At 35.0% G+C, this 25484-nt stretch overlaps 1 protein-coding gene across 1 annotated transcript in view; it reads left to right on the top strand.

The window, feature by feature from the left end:
* enc (R3H domain containing protein encore) overlaps nucleotides 1-25484 on the top strand; it is a gene marked incomplete at its 5' end in the record, with an annotated part of 313145 nt that overhangs the window by 157436 nt on the left and 130225 nt on the right. The window contains 4 exons of the mRNA XM_081735830.1: nucleotides 1293-1499; nucleotides 4866-5115; nucleotides 7966-8110; nucleotides 10959-11211. Coding sequence (XP_081591956.1) covers nucleotides 1293-1499; nucleotides 4866-5115; nucleotides 7966-8110; nucleotides 10959-11211 — 855 coding nt within the window. The remainder of the gene's footprint in view (nucleotides 1-1292; nucleotides 1500-4865; nucleotides 5116-7965; nucleotides 8111-10958; nucleotides 11212-25484) is intronic.

Below are 25484 nucleotides of genomic sequence, written 5' to 3' on the forward strand. Positions count from 1 at the left end.
GAGTTTTTCACCACTGTTTTGCAATTTTTAAACTAAAAAAAAAAAAAATACATTTGCCGCCTTACTAAATATAAACTACATTTCGTCCAGATTATTGAAAAGTATTCTTGTTAGCAATACCAAGATACGTAACACTAGAATTCGTTATAAATGTTTGCCAAACTTCACACAATATTTTTTCACTTCTAAATCCTATAAAACGGAATATTCACAAGGAAATTGATAACATAAATTCCAAATTATGTAATCTCTTCCGTTAGGAAGAGGGGGAAATAGCGTAAAATAATTTACCTAAAGAGTAATGTAGAAAGTGGTAAATAAATTAAGACAATTAGTTTTAAGTAATTATTTGTTTTCGTTTCAAACTATATAAACATTTTACCTTTATCTTGCATGTTTTTGAACCTATAAATATCTTATAAGTTCCCTGAAAATTGCACTCATTATAAAGAGATTTTATAATAAGTGCAATTTTCAGGGAACTTATAAGATGAACTAATAAACTCATTTAAAAGATAACGTAAGTTATACTTGGATCCTATAGACTTTCGATGCTGAACGTACTCCACATAATGAAGTGTGACGAAAATAAAAGTTGTACATTAGTGTACGAAATATACATGCATGCTAAATTTTTATTAAAGTAATTATTTGCTTGGGTTGGAATGATCAGCATTCAATTTTAAAATAATCCTTTAAATGTCGTATCGTTCACATACTGTTCCTATCTTAGGAGCTCTTATCACCGCTCTTTAACAGTGCCTTATATGCATACCTTTTTTTTTTTCTCCAAATTTATCCACAGATGTGAACATCTTCAAGCATTTACATTGTTCCTAATGCCAATATTGTTTGTATTCTACTGTGAATGACTGTTAATATTGAAAGTAACCCAGTTATCAATATTTTACTGAATAAGAAACATTTTAAGATTTATGTGATTATTGTGTTCTTTCACGTTTACAGCTGAAAGTCAATTTACAAATCATTCATAATCTTATGGCATTAGGGAAGTATAGTTAATCTCTTTTCAGTTGTCCGTTTTCCGTAAATTAACTGTAAATTACTGTTGTCTGCATATGTGGAAAACATGAAAGTAAAAGAGAGTATGAGACCAGCATTTCATAATGCTTAGTAGAATGTTTGATTTTGAACTCTTAATATGAGTGGAAAAAGCAAAGTAAGTACCATGGTCTGTTCCCCGTTGCAGTGCATAATAAATTCATGTTAATTTAATGTTTTTAAATGTTCGTAATGTGAAAACATTGAAATATTTGTCCATGTTTCAACAGGATGAATTTGAAGAAGCAGATGATGAGAATCTCGTTTTGGAAGAAATCTCAGGCACATTGGAGGAAGTTTCAAGTAATGGCCATAACGCACCTACTACAAGTGAAGGATTGGGGGTTACTGGGGATGAGCTAAGTCAGGGGCCAAACACTGCTAGTCTTGATACAAAGGAACAACGCGAAGAAGAAAAGCAAACATCTAGGCAACGGGTAAGAATAAATATTTCGATCTTTAATATAATAATGTGTGCTTGAGTAAGTGACAGCTTAGAAAGTGCAATTTTGAATTTTCGTGCAATAGTTAATAGATTTTCATGCATTGAAGTTTATCTCTTCTTGCAGAAAAATCAGTTCTGTTGACATGTTGATATTGTTTGACTTAAATTGATTGACCATAGACATAATCATTTATATGAGCAAGAAGGTGTATACTTATATATTTTCTCAGACTACATAGTAGATCAAACTAATAGTAATATGGACAAGGTGTATTAGTTTATAAAATATGATTGTAGTTCAGCTTAATTAAAATAGCTAATAGTTTCATTTTAAACTTAATAACTCTTTAGTCGAAATTGCATTAATTTATACATTCATATCTATCATATATGTCGGCTTTTCCTCCTGGGACGTCCTACATATGTAATATACAGGGTGTCCCAAGAGGAAAAGGCAGTATTTTGGGAAACGATAGTATAGCTCATTAGAAGCAAAAATACCCCCTTTATTCAAAAGAACTTCAAAATTCCAAATTTTTCTTTATATTCGGGTATCAAACCTTGCTTTATATATATATATATATATATATATATATATATATATATATATATATATATATATATATATATATATAAAGTAATGAAATTAAATGAGCAAATATGACTACCTTATGTATGCTCTAATACATCTCGTTGGTGCTCAAATTTGTGTCGCAACACGAATATTAATATCGCCGACATAATACAAAGAATGCAAATTGCAAGAAATGCTTACTGAATGTTGGTTTTAGGATATCGCGCAGATAGATTTAAAAAATATAATAAAACGTGTAATGATTTGTATTTTGCAGCAGCCTAATAACACAAATGAATATATAATATAGAAAATTCGTGAACCATGTAGAGAATACTTACAATTAGGGAGTTCACTTGACAGATCGCTCGAGTGAAGATGTTACCATCACAACAAGAACATTATTTAAAACATCTTTCAAATCTTAGCCACAGACGAAATTATTCGGAAGTGGCCATTGAATGTATCATCACAATAAATTTCCAAAAATGTCTTCATCAACTGCAATACACTTAGCACTACGTACACATCATGGTATCGAAGATTTCATGACTTTGTGCAATTAGTTCTCATATACATCTTCTGTGTAACCCGTTTCCTTAATATAACCCCTTACACAGAAGTCTACAGGTGTTAAATCTGGTGATCGAAGTGGGCAGTGAACGTATTCACCACAACCGATCCACCGATTGAGGAGGGTTGAGATGTCTTGAGAATGATGCCCACATCATGTTTTTTAAAATCCATATTCATATAGTTATCTAACTGTAGTGGAAAATCATATTGCAGAAAATATAGCTAGTTTTGGCCCGTCATTCGATCAGATAACACAACGAGGTCAATGATCAAATCATTAATAATCGCATCACACGTTCACCGCAAAACGTTCCTCGAAACTTGTCTATAAAATTGAATGCAAATTCTCATGCATTCATTGATACGAGTATTGTTCATGCTTTTGTCGAGTGAAGGCAGCTTCGTCTATAAATAGAATGAATGGAAGTAAATGTCAATTTGTCTCACCCTCAACAAAATTCCACACGCAACATGCAGGTGTTGCAACTCTTGTACATGAAAAGAATGTAAATCATCTTCGAACAGTAACTGATGCACATAGGATTGAGTTACACGTTCACGTGTGGCAATCTTGCGTATGCTGGGGTAGGGCTTATTTGAACCATTTCTAAAATATTATAGTCCTCGTCATCGTCTGGGACGTTCAGACATTAATTTGGAAGCATGCCACTATTATGTAATGCCTTATACACATGGAGAGATACGCACCGATTACATGTTCTGCGATCAGGATGCCGTCATATATATTCTTCTGCACACGTGTTAACTACCGTCGCAGAAGCCATAGAGAAAGAACATGTCCATATAATCGGCATTTGTGTACAAGTGCGACACTTCTAACATTTTGAACTTATTAACTTCACCACATAATCTTTTATTATTTCGGACCATCACTTTCTTTTGTTGCACTACTATAACGCTGATTCCTTTTCCGATCAACAGTACATAATATTGATCGTAAGATTGTTGCAGATGTTCAATACAAAATGCAAAGCGTAACATATTCCTAAAGTATTTGTTGAGTGTGGTAAACTTGCCTTACAAAATATTGTTTCATTTTGTAATTCTATTAATCTGTTTTTCTTCGTTAATTGTCATCATACAACCAATAGGCTCTTAGTACTACCATCTTTCTGCAAACAAGAAACAGTCATTATAAGTCTACATATTTACCCTAGTTACTGACGCATAATAGCTCTTCAGAACTGAAAATCAACATTGAGTTATTACAATGATATTGATCTCAAAGTTCCTTCATTTCCAACACATTTAATTCACATTTGATATACTATAGATTACAGTATACTGAGAGAAAACAACTTTTCGAATTTTTGTATTTGATGTCTCATTATTCGTGTTGTAACACCGATGGTAATAGCTGTATTGCAACACAATTTTGAGCATTTACATTATGTATTATCGCGTACATTGGGTAGTGATATTGCTAATTTATTCTCATCACTTTCTAAAATATCAGGGTTCAATAGCCAAATTTGAAGGTGAAAACTTGGAATTCAAAATTTTCTTCACGATTAAAGGGGATTCTTAAATGGGACTAAGTTATACCTTTTAAAATCCTATTTCCTTCCCTACCTATCTTCTTTTAAGTGATGATAATATATACATTATTACAGAAAATACGTAACTAATAAACTGTAAATATAATAACTTGGTCTTTATTTCGATATATTAATGTCTCTAAGACTAAAAGGATTCGACCCATGGTTCATATACACTAACACATGCTATCATTTTCCAAAATTTTGCCATATCCTTCTGCGATAATAATATAGTTCTATGACATGCATCTTTTAATGTTGGAAATTCAACTCTTGCCATTATAGTAAACATAAAATGTTCATATTTTGATCCATGCAAATTGAACACAAATGGGAAGAAGCTTACTCAGCACTATAAAATATAATGATGCTTCCGTAATTATCAGTGGAATATAGTGAAACAGACTTGCATAATATTAATTTATTGTAAACATTTTTACCTTCAGTGAAGTCAGTCTTACAGTATGTCGAATAGAATATTGTATATTTAGATTTTCCTGTATTTGGGATTTTTTTTATATGATACTTAAAATCTAATTATGTGGCTAAAGCTCTCCATGGGCTGTAATGCCAGAAAGGTCCTAAACGTATAAATATACGCAATATAGCTTTTGTCTTCATTAATTGTTTAGCTTGTATGTTGTTCCAGTCTCATTCAAAGGTTAAGTTGTTAGTTCGAAGTCATGCCATGAGGGAAGAAACATCGCCGCCACCAGATCTTGATATCGGCCAACCTGTTACTGCACAACCTGTTCCTGTCTCTGCTTCACAACCCACTCCAAACAGTCTTTCTGTGACAAGTGCTTCAACGTTGAGTCGGCCAAGTTCTCGCCACAGACTGAGGCATCAAGGCAGCTCCCAAGGTAGTGCAGACAGCTCCTCTCCATGTCTTTCTAGAGGTGAGATCCGCGTACTCAACTGATACGTCAATTAATTTATTCGTTTAGTAATAATGTTTTTGCTCGTCATCGTACTTTAAAACCGAATAATGCCACATTAACATCATTGTGTTGTAAACATATATTTTGAAACGTACTTCCTCGAAATTTCACGTCAACCTAAGTTCTACATACACATACTGTGTCTTTCATTACAACTAGCGGTGGCTCACTGGTAGAGCGTTCACCTCTAATGCTTGGGGTCCCGGGTTCGATCCCAGCCCCCACCAAGTGAACTTTGTGGTGGACAAACACCGTGTGCGTGGGTTTTCTCGGGGTTCTCCCGTTTCCTCCCACTTTCTTCATTCCACCATTTCATTCATTTCTCATCATCACCGTCTCCTTTAGCCTAACCGGCATATCCGTGGGACGTAAAACTCCAAGATTTCATTTCATTTCTTTCATTACAACTATGTATTACAATCTTGTAAGTACACATTCAGTCGGTAATTGCTTTTATGTATATACAGATCTATACGTCTTTTTAGTTCATTCGTAGTTAAGAGTAAATTTGTTTTATTTATTTAAATTAACACTTCATTATCCGACTGTCCTAAATTTTACGTTATTCCAAGTCGAGTTTACAGTTCGTATCATCAGTGAAGTGGCATAATTGGAAGTACTAAACCATTCGTACATAGTTGTGATTGATCTTAGAAAATAGTTTAAAATGGTAGTTATTACACTTCGGTAATTCTTGGATGCAAATTCAATTATTTTCATGCAAAAGATTTCTGGTCTGTTGCTTTTTTTTTTTTTTTTTTTTTTTTTTTTTTTTTTTTAATCATGGCATATAACTGATGAGTAAACATATTGATTTCAACTGAAACAACACTAAAGCACAGCTTTGTGTTAGTGTTAAAAAAAACGACTATTAGGAAGGGGGAACACATTAAAGATTTGCCTTTATAGAGATACTACAGAGACTGAAATTCCAGACATCGATCACCATGTTACAGACCAAATAGAATTAAAATAGACGTAACTCAGATTCGAAACCAGTAATGAACAAGGGATGGTAGAGCGTTAGTTTTTGAAATGAAACGTGACACATTCAATTAAAGTTTCGGCAACCGCGAGAGGTTATAGGTAAGAAAGAGGAGAATGTCAGTAATGACACGTTTATATATATATTTTTTATGTCAATGTCTTCATTCCTCTCATGGACCACAGTTGGTTTTACTCACGAACACTCCCCGGTTCGATTTCTGGCCGGAGCTTATGCAGTTCGGATTCCACGTTAATCAGTAGGTCCCATTTCATATAACCTCGCTGCTGAAAGGGACATTAAACTCAAAATCAACTTAGCTCACGAACACTGTCTATGGTAGTGTTAAGTTGGTAGACGAAAAGACGAAGTCCACAGCTAGTCACCAACACATAACTATCTGGTCGAGACCACGGACAGATCAACGGTTGACGAATCACAGCATGTATGATAAAGATTCAGAGTAGCAGAAGATTTCTTCCATTTCCATGGATTAATGCCAGTTTGTAGTTTCTAGGATGAACACCTTTCCATATTGCTTTCTGTTTGAGTAAACATTACATTGTGCTGTATTGGAGTCAGCGTTCCTTTCAACACCGAGGTTATATGAGACCTAACCTACTGCTTAACGTGGCATCCGAATCACATGAACTCTTGCCAGGAGTCTAGCATAATCTCCCGCGCCGGAGTAAACGTTACAGACAAGTGGAGGAGGAGCTGAGAGTTTAAGATATGTTGTAATGAACTATATTTACACAACTGATATTTTTATAAATTTGTTACATTCAAACACGAGTACTCTTCGTGGTTAAATGCAGATATATATTAATAAAGCTTGTGTAAACAGGATTCTAATCCATGTTAAAATGAACATGGGTACATTGAATCCGTTATGTTGGCTTCTAGACTAAGAGCACATGGTTATTAACTTTCTCCGTTTTTCCGTTACTGTTCTGTTGACTGTGAACTTTCCGCAGGCTTGGATGTGATATCATGTAATATGCCAGTTTTTGACTATTTTTGTCATATTTTGTGAATGTTTTTTTACCTGTCACTTCCTTGAGACAATGTCCAGATGGCCTGTTTCTATTAGAGAATACGCAGGTTGCTCTGAAAAAGAATGGAAGGAAAATATATTTCCCTCTTATGCAGATCTAAGGAACGTAAGGATCTAGGTTCAACTTTTTAGACTTGGACTCTGGAAAACAGTGTAGGTTTTTGTGATCAGGAGTGTATCCCATGAACCGGCTGACAAACAACTAAAACCATCTCTGCATCAGCAGAAGGTGATTGTGTGTGTGGTGAACTATTCAGGGCATCACGCATCCCATGCTGCTATCGTTTGAACAGATGATCAAATATGTAGTGCAGCAGTTGGAACATGGAATTACTATTTCTTGCATTCGTTAGACAATCATCTGTGGGGACGTCTGTTCCAAACTCACAACAATACAGCTCATGGACTACGAGTTCATAGTCCACATATCGCTCTTCTGTTACACTGGAAGACCCATAGTCTACCCGCTGGAGATAGGTTATTGCTGCTGATAGGGAGTAATTCTTTTTTTTCTTTAGTCTTGGTTTTTGTTCATATTTGTTTGAATCATCATTCCCTTTGTAGGATCAAAATCGGTCAAAGCTTTCTTTGATATCTAATATGTCCGAATGCTTTACCTCATTCTAATTTTTGGTTTAAAGTAGATTTTCGTATAGAGTCAATTTCGTTGAGTTCGTAAATTAAAACAAAAGACGTCGTAAATTATATAACCTTTACCTGTAGTCATTATTTTGTGTGAAATTCTGTATAAAATGTTATTTTTCAGATTCCAGTACCGAACAGCCCTATACGGATAGCACGGGTATTGATTTGCAGCAGTTTATTATTGATACTTTGAATAGGAACCAAAAAGACAGAATGCTTCTGCTTAAGATAGAACAGGAACTGCTGAATCTTGCTAAAGATAACAAGTAAGTTTTTCAGTTTAACAAAAAATTGGTTACTTACTACAATATAACATTTAATTGTAAATTTTTTCAATGTTTGAAGTAATTTACTTACGTTGTTACTCAATCAGCTACTTAGTCTAGTGTCAACGTCGGATAAAACCTTGCCTCCGACCTCTCTTTAAAAGGTTGTATATAAAACGCAACGTATGTTAAAAAAAAATTTTGGAGTAAAGATCTAAATTGGCCAAAGAAAGTTCATATTTGTTTGAATTAATTCAGTCTGTCAATAAGGACACAGAATTTTTACAACGAGAGGTGGTTGACTAGTGTTTATTTTGAGCAAGACTGTGCATAGATCATGGTTAAGTTGTGCATGCCTTAATTTACCTACATCCTTTCCTTCCAAAAATAAAAATAACCTGCTCTTTTCGAAGATTTGGACGTATACAAATTGATTTTGACCTCTACGCAAGTAAGTGTGCAAACTATTAGAATCATGGCACGATGTGATGTATACACCAAGACAAGTCAAGGGTAGCTATATGTGCCTTGTCCCCTTTTAAATTTACACCATAAAATAGTTTCAGCATTTAATTTATCCTAAAATGGATTAAGCCACACGCAGACGTGTTAAGCTTCTCTTTGACTAAACCGTTGTATCTGCACCTGTAAATTTGTTCATTTATTTCTTTCGTATTGGATCCTAGTGTATACCTGGATGCTACACACGTTTTTCTCTGTTCTGTAGTTTTTCTGAAAGGAAAGAAAACCTAAGTTCCTAAGTGTGAATTAAATGTCCAGTTGAGTGCCATATTTTAATACTGCCATATTTCTTTTTTCAAAGGAAATAGGAAATGGATACAAGCTTATACGGGGAACAACAGAAAGAATGGCGTTGAAATTACCTTGGATAAGAATATGAAAAAGAAATTGGTGGACGTGAAGAGAGTAAGTGGCAGAATTATTAGAGTCAAGCTCGTGCTAGGAGGAGTAACCCTGAATATAATCAGCGCTTTTGTCCCGCAAGTTGAGTGTAATGAAGAGCCAAAGCAAGAATTTTGGATGGAACTAGATGGTACTCTGCAGAATTGTTCTTTACATGAGAAACTTGTCTTAGCAGATATAAAAGGGCATTGTAGGACAATCATGATAAGGATATAAAAAAATACATTCATATGGATTGAAAAACAGAAACAAGGAAGGCGAGAACATACTACAAGTGGCAGAAGCATACGATCTCGCTATCCTGAATACCTCCTACAAGAAGAAAGAATACCTTATTACATAGAATGGCACTCTAAGGTATCGATCGACTTAATCTTATAGTGGAGACAAATTCTACATGATACAAAGGAGTGCAAAGTAATACCAGGTGAGAAGCTAGCGGAGCAACATCACCTCGTAGTAGCTGATATCTTCATAGAAGACAAAATGTTCTTACTCGAACACAAAGTATGGAAACTAGATGGGACAAGTGCTGAAAAGATTCGAAAGGAAATTATCACATCCAAATATCGCAAATAAAGAAAGAAGAGTTGCTCGTGGAAGAGGACTGGAACAGAGTATCAGTAACATTCAGAGCAAACAGCAAGAACAGTGTTGGGAAAAACAAAAGGAAGACGCCTCATTGATAAGAAAACATGGTGGTGAAATAAAGAAGTACCTTAGTTGTTAAGAAGAAGGAACGATACAAAAACTGGCAGAACTGGCAATCGACTAGGTCTGATATATTACAAGGAAGCGAAGAATATTAAGAAGGTAATTAGTGTAGCAAAAGACAAGGCCTATGATGAGTTGTACAACCTGAAAACTAACAAAGAAGAAAGATGATGCACACGCTTTCGAAGGTAAGAGGGATATATATATATATATATATATATATATATATATATATATAATATATATATAATATATATAATATATATATAATATATATATAAAGGACGAAAACAACGAGATTCTGACAAGTGAGGAGAACATAAAGAAGAGGTGGAAGAAGTATTTCCAGAAACATCTCAATAAACTAGAGGGAAAACTTGCAAAAATCTGTTTACGAATCAGGGACTGGTTCGGCCTGTGACCATAGTAGAGATAGAAAATGCCATGCAAAAGATGAAAAGTGGTAAAGCTCCAGGACCGATAATTTCCCTTTCGAAGCATGGAAAAATTTAGGTAAAGGAGTGCAGTGTTTTATTCAACTTCTTAATAGGATGTTGGAAACAGGAAATATGCCAAGAGAATAGAGAAATAGTGTGTTGAGTTTGCAGTTCTGCGCGCTACGCTCAGACTTCAAATTTAAGAGTTAATTAAGAACCTTTTGTTGGTCGAACTTCAGATTTTTTGCAGGAAAACAGTGGCTTAGTAGTAGAGGGCTCATTTCAGGTGCGAGGTTAAAGTATGTTCCTTGATTGGACAAAGTGATTTTCCTCTGCTACTTACACCTTATAATTTCACCAATCATTAACTTGCATTTGAATCATCAAAATGCAAAACATATGTTTGAAAAAATGTTGTTGTGATCGGTTAGTTGCTTTATATGGTTTTAGAAAGAAAATTAAGATGCATTCCCCTCTTCTCCCTAAACCATGCCTATAAATTGGAAGAAATTAAATTTATTGTAGCTTTTCACTGACCGAACGAGTAATGAAATTGCTTTGTTGCAAACTGTTTTATATAAGAAATCATGTTTCAAGTAAGTTAAGCGCCATCATGGAAGCAGGATATCAAACCTTTAATTTAATTTAAATTCGCAGGGCAAGGAGCACGAAACTTATTTATTTTTGTTACTGTTAAAAGTGATATACAATACTGTATAGTTAGCTGTTAGATATTTAAACTTAACTTACACATCATTTGTGAAACTTTTCAGGAGGGCACAGCACAAATTTCCTCAAATGTCATCATACCAGAGGATGCTAGTTCATCGAGTAGCAGCATTTTTCGGAATGGACCACAATGTAGATCAGTCAGGAAATGCAGTCATAGTAAACAAAACCAAAAATACTAGGATACCAGATATTAAATTTAGGGAACAAATTCGGGATGAACTATTACCAGAAGAACCAAAGAAGTCTATTTTGAAGAGGGATTCATCATCCTTTGAAGAGGGATCAAATTTTAAGGTGAGTTGACAAGATCGAGTACAACATTACTTACGAATGACCGCACAAAGAAATACCAGAGATTTCACTACACAGAACAAAATATACAGTAATCTATATTTAGTGTGTTATTTTCCATAGGCCTACGATTAAAGTACTAAGTTTAATTAAAATTTGAATTATTTCCATAACTATGTTATTGTCAATTCATTCTTTCAGTTCAGTTCTTGAGTAATCCAATAATAGGTATGCATGCATTGTGAGATACTGGTGGTATAATTGATCAACTGTAGGGTCATTACTCGTGAAAAGCTGATGTACACGATTGAAAAGCTGATGTACACGATTGAAAAGTCGCTTACTTCAAAGGAAGCAAATCAATTTTAGTAGGTTAAAGTACAGACTACGAGACAAACAGTACGTCTTAAAACACCTCAGATGTAGAAATACAAAATAAAAGTATATCTTTGCAACACATGCTTGAAATGAGTGTCCTGTTCAGAAATGCATGCGCGAACTCTCTTTTCCTGTGTTATTTTGCTGAGTATCTTTACACTGACATTACTAACTTTCATAATGTTCCTATTTAGTTCTCCTAGTATGTGTGTATTGTTTGTGTAAAACTTGCGTTTGTTACCTCCCCCTCCCTTTTCTCAAGGAAAAAGTCTGATGAAAGCGGAAACCGTAATCCTTCCGATAACCGAAAAACTCGCGCAAGAACTGCGTGGTTTCATTGGATGTGTGACATTTGGCACCGTATTACTGGAATAAAATCACGTTTATCGGCGCTAAGAAGTGAAGTGAGCTGTACTGAATGATCTCGGTATAGTGCACTGTTCACTGAATTTTCAAAGAAAAATTGACCTAGTGTTCGACGACGTGATACAGCACAACACACTCTAGTTTTCTGACAATGCAGTCATATTTCACTTAACATATTTTCAGGCGACCAAATCCTACTATTTTGACTTTACATAGCTACAAAGGTGGAACCACGCTTCGTCGGTAAAGAAAACATGATCAACTACTACAGTTTCATGGTTTCAACAAATGATTGGAATCGTCTGTCTGTACGTACATACGAACATTTTTCTTTATCCACCCCCTTCAATTCCTGCACACAGTGAACATGATATACACCAACTGATAACTTTTCTTTCTGAGCACTTCCTCACAACATTTCTGGTTGTATTGAGCCTTTTTAGGATTTTGGAAAGTGAATCCTTTACCTTTCGTCAAAATAGTCGGTCTCCCGGATTTCTGTGTGTCTGTAACTGAACCGCAGTCTCGAAAATGGGAGATTACTCTTGTATCGTGAAGTTACTAGGTGCTGTGGAATCCGAATATTTCTGCTTAAACTCATCAACGACGGGTGCATAAGAGTGATGACCGAAATAATGTTCAACAATGAAAGAGTGTTAATTTTTCTTTTCAATTAGCAATGGAATAACAGCTGTACTTGAAGTGTTATATGACCACTATGCGTCAGATGGCGTGTATCCTTGTGATTAGTACTTCTATGGTATCGTATGGCGATGGTGAGCACAAATTTTCGATGTCACTGTATAACTGGAGTTCATTCGAAATATTAAAGACTTGCAATTTTTAACTTTCAATAACCTTGAAGTATTCCCGGAGGAGTACTTCATATCTCCAGCTGGTATTTAATAGTATTTGTTATAATAAATTATAGAAAGTGGTTTTGTAAAATATACTGAAGATACGTTCGTAGTTGTAGAAGCAAAAACAGGCGGTACCTTAAGAATTTTATATATATATACACATACACGTTCTGTAACCCTTGTCTTAGAACAATGCTCTGCACCGTAACTCGGGTCAGCTTAATTGCAAAATCTGTTCTTTCCTATCACTACTGGTAAGTTTGCCATAAACCTCCATTTGGTCGCTACCATGTGTTTCCGGAAGCATATTGAGGCAGCCTGTAGCGTAGAAAATCCATTAATGATTCTTCGAGTGCTTATGTTAGTACGATCGTATGAATCCTATATTCTAAGCATATGCTTCATGTAGGTGGGTATGGACGTGGATGCGCCCCTGCTCTGCACTGCTTCCTTGTTTAACTTAGGAGCATCCACATGTAACTCATCTAAATAATTTGGTAGCTTGTTTGCATGGTAAACGGAATAATTATCGGTTCGGATACCAAACATATCTATTCCTAAGACCTGTCTGACTTCGTGACAGGGACAAGTAACATCGTTGCAGACGTCCGTATTATACCCCCAGCCAACCACCTCAGTGATTTCGCTCTAAGCATTACTGCCAGAGATGTTAAAATGCTACCATGAACTGATCTTCAGTAGAAAAGACAGTTTTGGGGGAACCTTGTCTGGGAAATACACCAGTCTTTGACATAATCCTTACAATGTAGGTGTTATATAAGATATGCACTAACGTGACAACTATTGCGGGTTTATAGCCTACCTCGCTGGTCTATGGCTAACACGCGCGCGCCCTTGTGGTACATATGATCGTGGTGGGAGAGCCGTAATATTGTGAGCACATTACGGCTGTTCGGATTACACCTTAAACTGTAAGTCAGTGTCTCATACATCGTCAGTGCTCAAGTGGATGCTAAACTCAAAACCAACAACTTTTTATAGGGTTTATGATTGTCTATGAAACAAAGATTATTCAGTCTAGGATTTTGTTTGATGTAATTCACGAAATAACTTCATTAAATAAGAGGACGAAATATGTATTCCAAAATTGACGGTGAACATACTTCATACGAACATGGTTTTGGAAACTAGTAGAAGTTTTGTTTTATAAAATAGTCTTACTATACAAAGTTCAAATTCTGATATTAAACTTTAAAATAATAGTAATAAACTGAAGTTAGCTGTTAAATAGTATTTGTGTATGGACAAATCAAAAATGCCTGTTAGTACGTGATTCTACTTCGGAAGGGGACAGGATTTCAGGTGTTGACTCAGCATCGTGAGACTCTTCAGATGCTTTTTGGCTTTTGCGAATTGCTCTTTTCAAATGCACTTGCAAAACATTAGCATGATAATATCCATTTACAATTTCATTACCTGGAACCCAATGTTGTAGTACTATTTCGCGCATACCAAAAAACAAACTTAACGCTTACTTATTTGGGGAACCAGAAACTCTTAAAAGAATTTCTTTTGGGAGGCTTCCTTCAAAGTACTGTAACGTGTGAAATCCAGTGTTAAAAACTTAAAACGACTTTAATAATAATAATAATAATAATAATAATAATTAATAATAAATGTTTCGAAATGGATAGTGATAATTTTAACTCTGCCAGTAACTCTAAGCCAGCATTCAGAAATTATTTTAATGGCTTATAGTTTCTGTTGAACAGCTTCTATGGAAATAATTTGACATAGGTTCTTGGAAGAAAAAGTAATAATTATAATAATACTTTTATTTTGTTAACAAATAGTTCTTCACATTAACTATGTAGAACGGAGTAGATTATTTTAATGAATTAAGAGGTGAAAGAAATACGTATACGAACTTCATATACAATATGCTCTTTTCTTTTGTCTGAAACTATCTTACCACGCACAAGGAAAGTTAATATTGATGAAAGGTTAAGAAACTTCGAAAAACTGCAGATGGAATTGATAGAAAATTGCAGTAATTTTGGGTTGAATACTAACGCTAAAAATTATATATGCACGAAATTCGTGGTAATATTGTATCGTATCGTAGAGTAAATATTTCGGAAGTGCTAAAATCCTTATGGTCGCACTATGAACTTTTTAAGTTCAATAAATCAAAGGACTTTAAAATTCAACAGATATAATATAGTGAAGTATTTAAAAATGACGGTTAATTTTCATAAATCAGGATATCACCACAATCAAAGGGATATGACAATGATTGTCCACTAACGTTAGTACTAATCCAGTAATGCGAAGTAAAATGCACATATTTTCTGAACATTAAATAGACAGAGTACGCAAAATTCCATAATATACAGAGTATAAATTTTCACTTGTACGGTGTAATCTATAATAACTTGGTGATTAGTAGTTGAGCTATTAATTCACTTTATTTCTGTAGCTAAGTATATTCATTTGTTTAGTCTGCAAAAAACGTTCTCACTCTGTAATAGTGGCTAGTCTCTTTTTTTTTTTTTCTTTTTAAGTAAAGTAAAGTAAAAAGCTGTGTTCGAAAAGGGCGTCACGTATTTCACTTATTTTGATAGTATTTAAAATCAGAAATGTAAAGGGGAGAATTCCTAATTGTGAAACTACGAAAGCTGGATCTCAAATGTACATAACCGTTGTTAGTCAACTCCAGGTTAATTGCTGTTTATTTACCTGATGCGTTTGTGTGCAAACGAAGATGTATTACATACTGAATTGTAGGGTTGTATAGTATTAATATTTTACTTTTTCTTAAATTTGTAGTAGTTAAGACTTCAAGAACTAAATATTAAAATGTAATCTGGAAAGTTCGAGATAATATGAAATTGTTTTTACATGTCGGAAAACGTGCATTTAGAGAAGGTTGTGTATATGCAGTCGTTAAAAAAAATAAATAAAAAAAAGCCCATGCATTCCAGTACATAGGTGAAAAGCATGGTGGTGGTGGTTTAGAGCGCGTACTTTTAGTGGGCAGATTAGATTATATGAATGTTAGGACGGATTGTTTATTCGTTTAACTTATTCCATTGAACCTACTATTTCATTATTCACTTCGTAAACTTCTGAATCTACAAAGCAAATTCCTCACTTTCTTTTAGTCTCCTAGTAGGGTAAACCTACCTAACTTCTTGATATTAAGGAGGTTGACTGAAAAAATACACATTTCCAAGCATGCAGGATAGATGTAATTTCTATATTAGGAAGGCCGAACATAAACACAACTGCTGTAGTAAAAGAAGCGCAAACAATATAAAAGAAAGAATATAAAGAAACATAATACAATATGTGTGAACTACCTAACTTCGTGATAGCATACCTTATTCCGTGAGGGTGTGTACCTAATTTCGTGATACGGTAATGTACTCACGTTATATTAATTATCACAGTCTGTATCACTCATTTGTCATTGCACATATGCTGCACATGAAAATGGTTATGCCAGTTGAATTAAAACTCTGGCTCCTTTCATGAAACCACCGTAAACAGGAGCAGCACTGTATCCGGGGGCTACGATTCTTTCCCAAACCGTAGCGCTCGTTACAATTAGCGCTCAAGTCATCAATTTGCTTACGCTGACACTTGTTCTTTTTAGCTGGAGAATCACGTTGAACTGTAGTGACATTTGCCGTCGACGTTGTGCCTAATCAAGATGAACTGTTGCCTTTGTGTCTCGTCGAGCTTTTCTGCTAGAAACAGTATTGTTTTTGTCAATCAGGATTAATTCGGTACACGGGGAAGACTATCCATCGGTGATGTAGGACTACTGGTCTAAGCGAGTGATTAATTCTCAGCGCATACAGACTTAGTTGCGTCCAGGGAGGAATCGAGACGTCTTGAGACTGTTTTAAATGCTTCAGTGGACACTTTGTGAGGATTCGGAGGAAATATTCCCCTTTTAATGAAACCAGATATGATATTATTTACGGAAAATGCTTTAATGAAGGAAAAGTTCAAGAGAGAATGAAACTGAAAACGACCATGAGCCATTCTGACACAATTTATAATAATATGATGCAATTTGATAAGTGTCTATTGCTTTACAGTTGCATTACTTCAAGGTTTCACACAAAATGACAACCAGAGTATTTTTAGACCAAACGTCTGTAACAAAAGCTACACAATAACACCGTACACAGACATAAAATATTTGGTCTTCGAAGATCACTTGACTGAGAACCGCTTTCTACCCTGTGCACCAACTAACATCGTGAGTGACATCCGCAAGGTAACAGTTGCCACTGGAAAACCTTTTTACCACTTGTCGGTATTCCTACCCTCTCTTGAGCACCGCTGTAACTCTTATCTATAATGCATACCTTTCTCTGTGAAGAAGAATTTGTCTCGTATCACGAAATAAGGTATATCACGAAGTTAGGTAGGTTTACCCTATATTATTTAAGGATGTAATTTCACGACTTAATAACAATGAGATGTTCAGCTTTGACTTCAGTAAATTAGCTTTAGTACGTAGACCAGGAGATAAGGTATGCAGGTTATCATTCATTGCAAATAGACTTTATCTTCAGTGCACGTAAAATAATTTTTCTTCTTTACCAGAAATATTGATCTTATAGGAGTGAATAGTCAACATTTAAAAATAAGTTTCTTTTTTTTTTTTTTTTTTTTTTCATTTTATTATTTGTTTTTGTATATTGTTGAGTTTAAAAATATATCGTAACATAGTTTGTGGAGTATTCTTATATTTCATTTCTAATTCATAAGTGGAATTCATATTTTCCTTATATCCTTTAAATTTGTTTATTAGCCGGACCTTGGAGTTAGTTATCCGTGACATTTCCCACAATAAACTGAAGATATTTGGACGTTAACCAGCGTCGTTAGGAAAAATAGGGATATACTTGAATGGAATAATACCGGTGTTCGGAGATAAATTCAGAAATAACGAATGGGAAATAAGAAAAAAAAAATGAAAATCAATGTCCCGTCAGGCCGGCTTTAATTCTCCGTAGCTTGTAGTATCACTATTATTATTATTATTATTATTATTATTATTATTATTATTATTATTATTATTATTATTATTATTGATTTATTATAATTATTTAAAATGCACATCTTGTTCAAAAATAACCTGACCACCTACCGCGCCTTCAAAACCTATATTCTGTTAATGCATAAGGTGGAGTAACTTTATTTGAATCCAGTGTATTAAATTTTCCATACGGCGTATGATTTTTTTAAAACAAGACTGTAAATTACATACGGCTGTACCAACATTTGTAAACATGACTGTTTATTATTTGTAAAATGCATAATCAAATAATAGTTATTGCATCAAGTATATTAATCGTCTATGTATATAAAGAGCTGCTTCCTGTTGAACATTTTCCTCAATGTGGTTTTTGAATTGATTTACAGTAAAACCTGTCTGTTGACCACTGCTTGTTCCGTAGAAATCTGGAGATTTACAGAAAATGAATATAATAGATGTATTTTAAAGCAGAATTTCAAATATTCCTTTAATAAAGTTCTAACAATAGAATATTTCCTTACTCTTAAGAATCAACAATCTTTTACGACAAGAACAGCTAAAGAATATCAGAATTTTAGTATTATTATATATAACAAAAGTGACGACAATGAGTCGGTTATTAATGAAATTTCTGTTACAGCGGTTTATTTTGTATTTCGTTTACTTTCTGTGTCGCACATGTAGATTTTTAACTTTGGAACTACAGACAAAGATTTTATACTTTTCAATACCAACCGGCACGGCGTTTTTTTTTTTTTTTCCTAGACAATTATGTGCACTTCCTGAAGTGAGGAGCAATTAAACAATAAATTGCTACCATCTTACTTTTTATTAACTAGAACATTAATGAAATAAATTTACGTTTAAAGATTCTTTTAAGGATTTTTTTTATTTATGAAGTAACGAACACTATGATACATAATATTGAAATTTAGACGTCAGAAATGCATTCCTATGTAACAAAATATAAATTTATATAAAATTTTCCAAAGAGTTTTCACAAACTTGCAGTGGTTCTTGGTTTTAGGGAACAAATGAGTCACATGGACTCATGTCCGGTGAATAGGATGGGAGGTCTAAACCTCCTACTCCCATCATGCAAACGGGTTCCTCACAGGAACTGCGTTTTGACAACGGGTGTTGTCATGCAAAACAATGGATGGATCCCTTATAAAGTTTGGTCGTTTTGTGCGCGGCGCAGGACAGAGATGATGATCCAGAAACCTGCGGTAGTACACTGCATTTATGGTCTGGCTCGCAGTGACTGCATGCCGTAATATGACACCACGTACATCGTATGCCACTATCAGCATACCTTCACAGTCCCCTACGTTATACTTACTTACATGCTGACGCAGCTTCTTGGGTCTGGAAGATGATGGGTGGCATCACTCGTTGGATTGGCGCTTAAGTTCTGACTCATAAGAGCGCGTCCATGTTTCGTCAACTGCGATAATCCTGTCCCGGAACACGCGACTTTCCCGTCTCTAACGTACCAAAAGATCACCGATGAGGGCGTATCTGTGCCCTTTTTGTCGTCTGTAAGATAAGGCGGTAACCACCGGGATGCAATTTTTCGGTAACCTAGGACATCGTGCAACTCATTCAATACTGTAGTGTGGGATGTTCCTACCTCGTTAGCCAGTTGCCTGCCAGTCCACCTCTGTCCACATGTAAGAATTGAATCAATTCTGTGACTTCCGACCCCATGTTTACTCCATCTTGATCCTGTTGCACACTATCCGGCACGAAACGTAACCCAAAGAATCTCAATCCAGTTCGATATCGCAATGCGTCATTACCGCATGCTTCACGTACTTCAGAGTGACATTCCCTGGCGTTTTTTCCATGGTCCACTCGGAAAACATCCCCTTTAGAGCTGTGTGATTTGGCAACCTACATTCAACACACACCACTACTACCACCGCAGCACCTACACTAGCGCGCCACACGCGTTGTATAGCTCCACATACTCTGCATGTGTTGCCAACATCAGCTCGAACAAAACTCCTTGCACGGAGATAAAATAATGTTGTCACGTGTTTCTTCCTAGCCCTCGTATTTATTTTTAACTTCAATCGTGATAGCTAGGAGAACTTTAAAATGCTGCTGCTGCCATCTACACAATTTCAACCGAAGCTGACGTTTGAGAAATATGTTTACACTCAATAAAGGTCAGGGCCCAACGGACCTGCTTGGGAATTCATGCTATAAATTAGTAAACCTACCACATGACCTACAAAATAAAATAACACCTAAGTAATTTAAAACAAGAATGCAAACAGAAAAAAGTCAGAGAATATCAATATCACAGTATCATTATAATTACTGACAAAAGAATGTGTATGGGTCCAATGTACCCACCTGATAGTCGTAGAGTTAATTTTGAAGCTATTCAGTTCACATTGTTGATGACCTTCTGCAGCGTTTACCCCGAACTCTTATATAGTTTGAAAAAAGCGTAAAGGAACACAGTTATTTATTCACGAACTTTTGACAAACTTGACAAACCATCGAATGGCATTATATGAAGATAGTTATCTTCAATCTTTGGGAATTGACCAAAATTAGACTCCTTCTGTTGAAGAGAGACTACGATTTGTTCACTCACTTGTCCAAAACAGACTTGAAAATAATAAAGAAAACCACTCCACTTAATATACTCCTGTACTTGTTTTTCTTAATTGATTTCTTCTTCCTCCACCCTTTAATCTGAGTGGCATTCCTGTCATTGACCTCTCTGGACAATAGTATAGCGTTGAGTTTCCATTAATAATTTAGCACATGCGCCTCGCATACAGCTAATACGAAAATTGAGGTTACAAGATATGTATGTAAGAATAATATGCTCAATATAAATAGGTAATTTTAAAATTTTGAAATATAGCAACACAGACTTCTTATAATATGGCCAAGTGTCAAGTTACGCAAACATCAGCTCACAGAGGAATAAATAATATGTGACTTACGGAAATTTTACGGTCTGATAAAAATAGGACCAAGTTAATGTTTTACCGTATTTATTTAATAGCAGTAGCGATACGAAATAAGTCATGTGCTAAACACAGTAAAGTACAAATGAAGGGTAAGGGAAAAAAACAAGGAATGTCACAAATCTACATTTTCGAGGAAATGGCTTTTTAATATTGAAAACTGTGTACAAAATGAATAGGGTTGAATTACAAGAACGATCGCTTACTCAAGTTAAAAGTTATTGTTCATTCGTTATTGTACGCAGTGAAATAGTACCAAGAAGTACCAACAGATAGGCAGGCTAAAACACTCGTTAAAACAAACACATGGACATTCCTTGTTTTTTTCCCCTTACCCTTCGAATATAATTAGTTTTTATTCAATAATGTACCTTCATCCACAAAAATTAGCTTTCTTCTTTCCTTTAAATTATACTGTCATATCAATAGCTGCAATTGTATCAAAAGAGCTTCTGTTAAGATTTGGAGGTTGCTCATAAGATAATAGGTTGAGATAATTAAAATCACCTCCTTATATCAGGAACCTCTTCGTCCTTCCAAGACACATGTCAACACCAATACGTTTGTGAGCAAGTGGTACAGTAATCCAAAAATTCTTGTCTTTTTTTCAAATGATTGTAGTTTTATGGTGGAAGTAATTATTTCTAATGCAATATATTATCTACGAAACAAAGTAAGGATTGTTTTATTTAACCGCTAGTACATTTTTGTTAAATGGACAGATAGCGTTTTACTTGACACTTCTAAAAGCTCTTTACTTGCAGCAGTAGGAAATTGTTTGTAAGCTTGTAAGAAAAACTTGCAAGGAACGAAAGTGTCTCCTTTCAACTAAGCTGTAAAGCTTTTCAAAAGAAAGTTACCTTTTAGTATAACTATGCATGGGAATAACGAGTCAATGAGACAGGTGTGCCTTTCGAATAATATTTAATTCACTTTGTGTGACTCTCAGATGTCCTATATAAAGAACACTTGTGCGTCAATTATTCTGTGGAAAACGAGGCTAGAATAAATTTCGTAAAATAAGTTTGCTCAAAGGTAAAGATTCACTCAGAAAGTGTGTCATTTGTGTAGATTTCTTGTTATCGCTCCATGAAAAGTACATCTTCTCTTAATAAACGTGAGGAAATCATTTTGCCTATTGGAACTATGCAAGAATCTAATGATGCCAATTAAATAGGGTAGTCCTGAATGAAAATTTTTTATGACACATGTATTATTTTCCAGTTATGTTTTATTTAGTAGTTCCAGTAGTTTGATTATTCGAAAATGAGAAACAATAGTTCAATTTTTCAAGTTTAAATTTTCCGTTCAGTTTCGTAAGATTTAATAAGGAGTTTTATAATATGAAAGTAAAATTGTTCTTGCTAATAAATAAAGCCAATTTAATTGATATCGCGTAGTTGAATTTTGCTTATAAGATATATTTTGAATATATCTTAGTTATGTATGTGTAATTATTCAAGTTCCTTGTTGTTATGAACTGTGGCTATTTATACAGTCTTAAGCTCAGAAGTTTATTCCGCATTATTGATTTAAACCTTCCGAATATTTTCGAATTTTTGATTTTCTGTAATTGGATGAGATCTAAGAACATTGCATCTTATCAGTAATTTAAATTTCACAGAAGTTCCCGAGAAGAACTTTCAAAATTGATCTTATGCATGTATCTACCTTCTTCGAAACTTATTAACACCCAACTAATTTTCTGTCAATGTTTTTTTTTTAAACAAAGAACAAAATTTGTGTTGGGAGAGAGAACAGAGACATATTAAACAAAATGACATCTTGATAGATTATATTTCAACTGAATGAATGTAACCTTTCCTAACTCCCATAGTACTCGTGACATGACAGTAAATGTTAATTTTTAAGTAATTTCTCTTCAGCTGTTATTGTTTTGCGTGGTTGTTTCACATATCAATGAATGAATCTCTTGTATTTCATAAACATATAAAGAGTGCATCATGGGTGTACTGGTATATTTTATGGTGTCCGAAAAGATTCGACCCATATTGCAGGAACATATATATGAGGCTTGTTGGGAAAGGAAAGATACAAACACATTTGCACAAAGTTGGCAACATTAGCAGTATTCTTGATCCATACGACGAGGATTTAGAGTACTTCATCAGTTCTACGCTTTGGAAGTGGCAGCAGCAATACTGAATCCTGTTGTGTGTGAAGTGCACTGCGTGATAAGGTTTTTGCAGGTACAAGGAAAACGTTCACCACAGATCCATCCAGAAATAGTGCCTGTAAGAGAATTTAATAGATCAGCAAAATGTAGCAAGGTGGTGCCGTCTTGGTAGAAAGTCGGTGTGATATTACATGAAGAGAAGCGGAGATCACTACCTACCTTCGCAATCGCATTGAAACAGAGGTGCATGCGAACGGGCATTTGGCAATTAGAGAATTGTGTGTACTTTCTCCTGACGATTCATGAAAGACTATCATGAAGTTACGATCGGTTTAAAATACAAGAAGTTGTGTGCACGCTGGATCCCTAAACAGTTGATTGACGAACGAATGGAATACGCACTAGACTTCTTTACGCGCTAAGCAGAAGAGGAAGATCTCGTATTCCTGGACTTCATTGTGTTAGATTGAGATACGAGTGTTTCACTATACGCCTGAATCCAACCAGCAGTTACTGTAGTGGTGCATACCTATTCTCCAAAAATTAAAAAATATCAAAACCTAATTTTCAACCCCCAAACGGATGGTGACAGTTTTCTGAGGTCGTCACTGCATCCTACTGGTGGAATTCATACCTCCTGGAAGAGCAGTTAATGCTGAAACATTACCAGACTTCGAAACATCTTCGCCGTGCAGTTCAAACAGAGGCTTATGTTGTAACGTGAAATCCATTTTACTTATGACAAAGCCCACCTCCATTCAGCAAATGTTAGCAAGATGTTGCGGGTTCATGTTCAAGGATATCCCACTGAAAATCCGTCATACAGCTGCGATATCTCACTTACCGACTGTCATCTGTTCCTGTACCTAAAAATACTTTGACGACGATAAGGTTGAAGAAGCATTCACAACGTGGTTTCAGATGCAAATGCTGGATTTTTATGATTCTGATTACAAAAACTTGTTTCGCGTTTGAACAATATTTTGACATTTGTGGCACTAATACAGAGAAATTAGCCTCTGCACCAGTGTAGCTTTCTATGCGGCCATTGTATTTCTTGTATATCCTATTTTATGTTTGTATCTTTACGTCCCTGACAAGCCTCGTACAAGAACCCGGTAGAACAGCTTATATCTACAGTGATGAACTAACCACTGTACACGGTGTCCATAAAATCTGTGCCATCTCTGAATCTCCTAAATATTTTATATAGCGAACCTTAAACACTGAAATTTTAAGTAGTACTGTCAGGTAACATCGTTGGCGAAATAATATTTCAGTACAACTCTCAAATCTTTTTGTTTTCTTTTTAAAAGGACAAATGTGTTTACAAGTTCGTATCACACCTTCTGATTCTCCGAAACAACCGAGAATTCTGTCTTTTAACGTCGAGATTCATATTCCATTGTTTATAAGATTAAAAAAAAAAAAAAAAAAATCAGGGCGTCACTACAGAAAAATAAATAAGTAGCAAAGGGCTTCGAGTGATACATCTTGAAAATGTCTTAACGGTAAAACAGATATCTTACTTTCTTTCCAAAATGGTGGACTGTATTAGAGAGATGAGCGTGGACTGATAAGGTCTTCGAGTCCGGGCTACTGCATCAGCACAGCACTCGCCTACCACAGAGCTTTTGCGAAATTTCAATTGATCCTATCTTCAAAACTAAGAAGTGCTTCACTTCGTAGTTGCAGGAGTCATGCGATTTCATAGACATCGTCCACCATTTTGGATGGAAATGGTAATTTTTGTTTTGTTTGGTTTTGTTTTTTCAAGACTTTTGAACGATATATCACTAAACCTTTTTTTAACATCCTGCACAGTTCTTGGAACTAAAACTTCGTTGTTTTAATTTGTTTGATGTTTTGAGCCGTGGCATGAGGACTTAATGGACCCTATTTACGTTTTGAGTAGAAATATGAAGATCTAAAGAAGTACCAAGATGTTGCTTTCGTCAAGACCTTTACAACGAAATCAGTTAACCCCCTGTTGCTATGCTAATTTATGTTCATTTTTGGTGTGAATGATTTCAAGTGTAACTTCCTTTCCTTCATCATCTACACATAGGGTCCGAAACACAAAAACTGTCCTCGAAAAGGACCCTTCGTGTATTACTTCAGATGGAATTTTATTATTCCTGAAATATTTCTGTTTTTCATTTTATTTATTTACTTTCCTTCGGTTGGAATATTCAAGAAATGAGATTTCATGGAATCTACTGCAGTATCTACCAAATCTTTATGGCTCGCTGTATGTTTTTTGTTGAATGCAAGACTAGTGTCTGTTTATGTTACAGATCCAGTAGTTCTAAAGTCCTTGAATCGTAGATTATTTTTTTTCTTTTGAAAATAGAGAAGTTTAATTACTTTCGGGAAATTGAAATAATTTGCCTTGCATATTTTAGCCAGTGCAGTCACATCTCTGTTGCCCAGTCGAATAACGGTCATTTCAGGTCTCCAAGCTAGTCAATGATTTGGAATTATTTTTGCGGAGTTACTTTAAAGTTCATGTGTACAGGATA

The sequence above is a fragment of the Thermobia domestica genome, chromosome 13 (genome assembly GCF_964235325.1).
Source record: "Thermobia domestica chromosome 13, izTheDome1.hap1.1, whole genome shotgun sequence".
NCBI lineage: Eukaryota > Metazoa > Arthropoda > Insecta > Zygentoma > Lepismatidae > Thermobia > Thermobia domestica.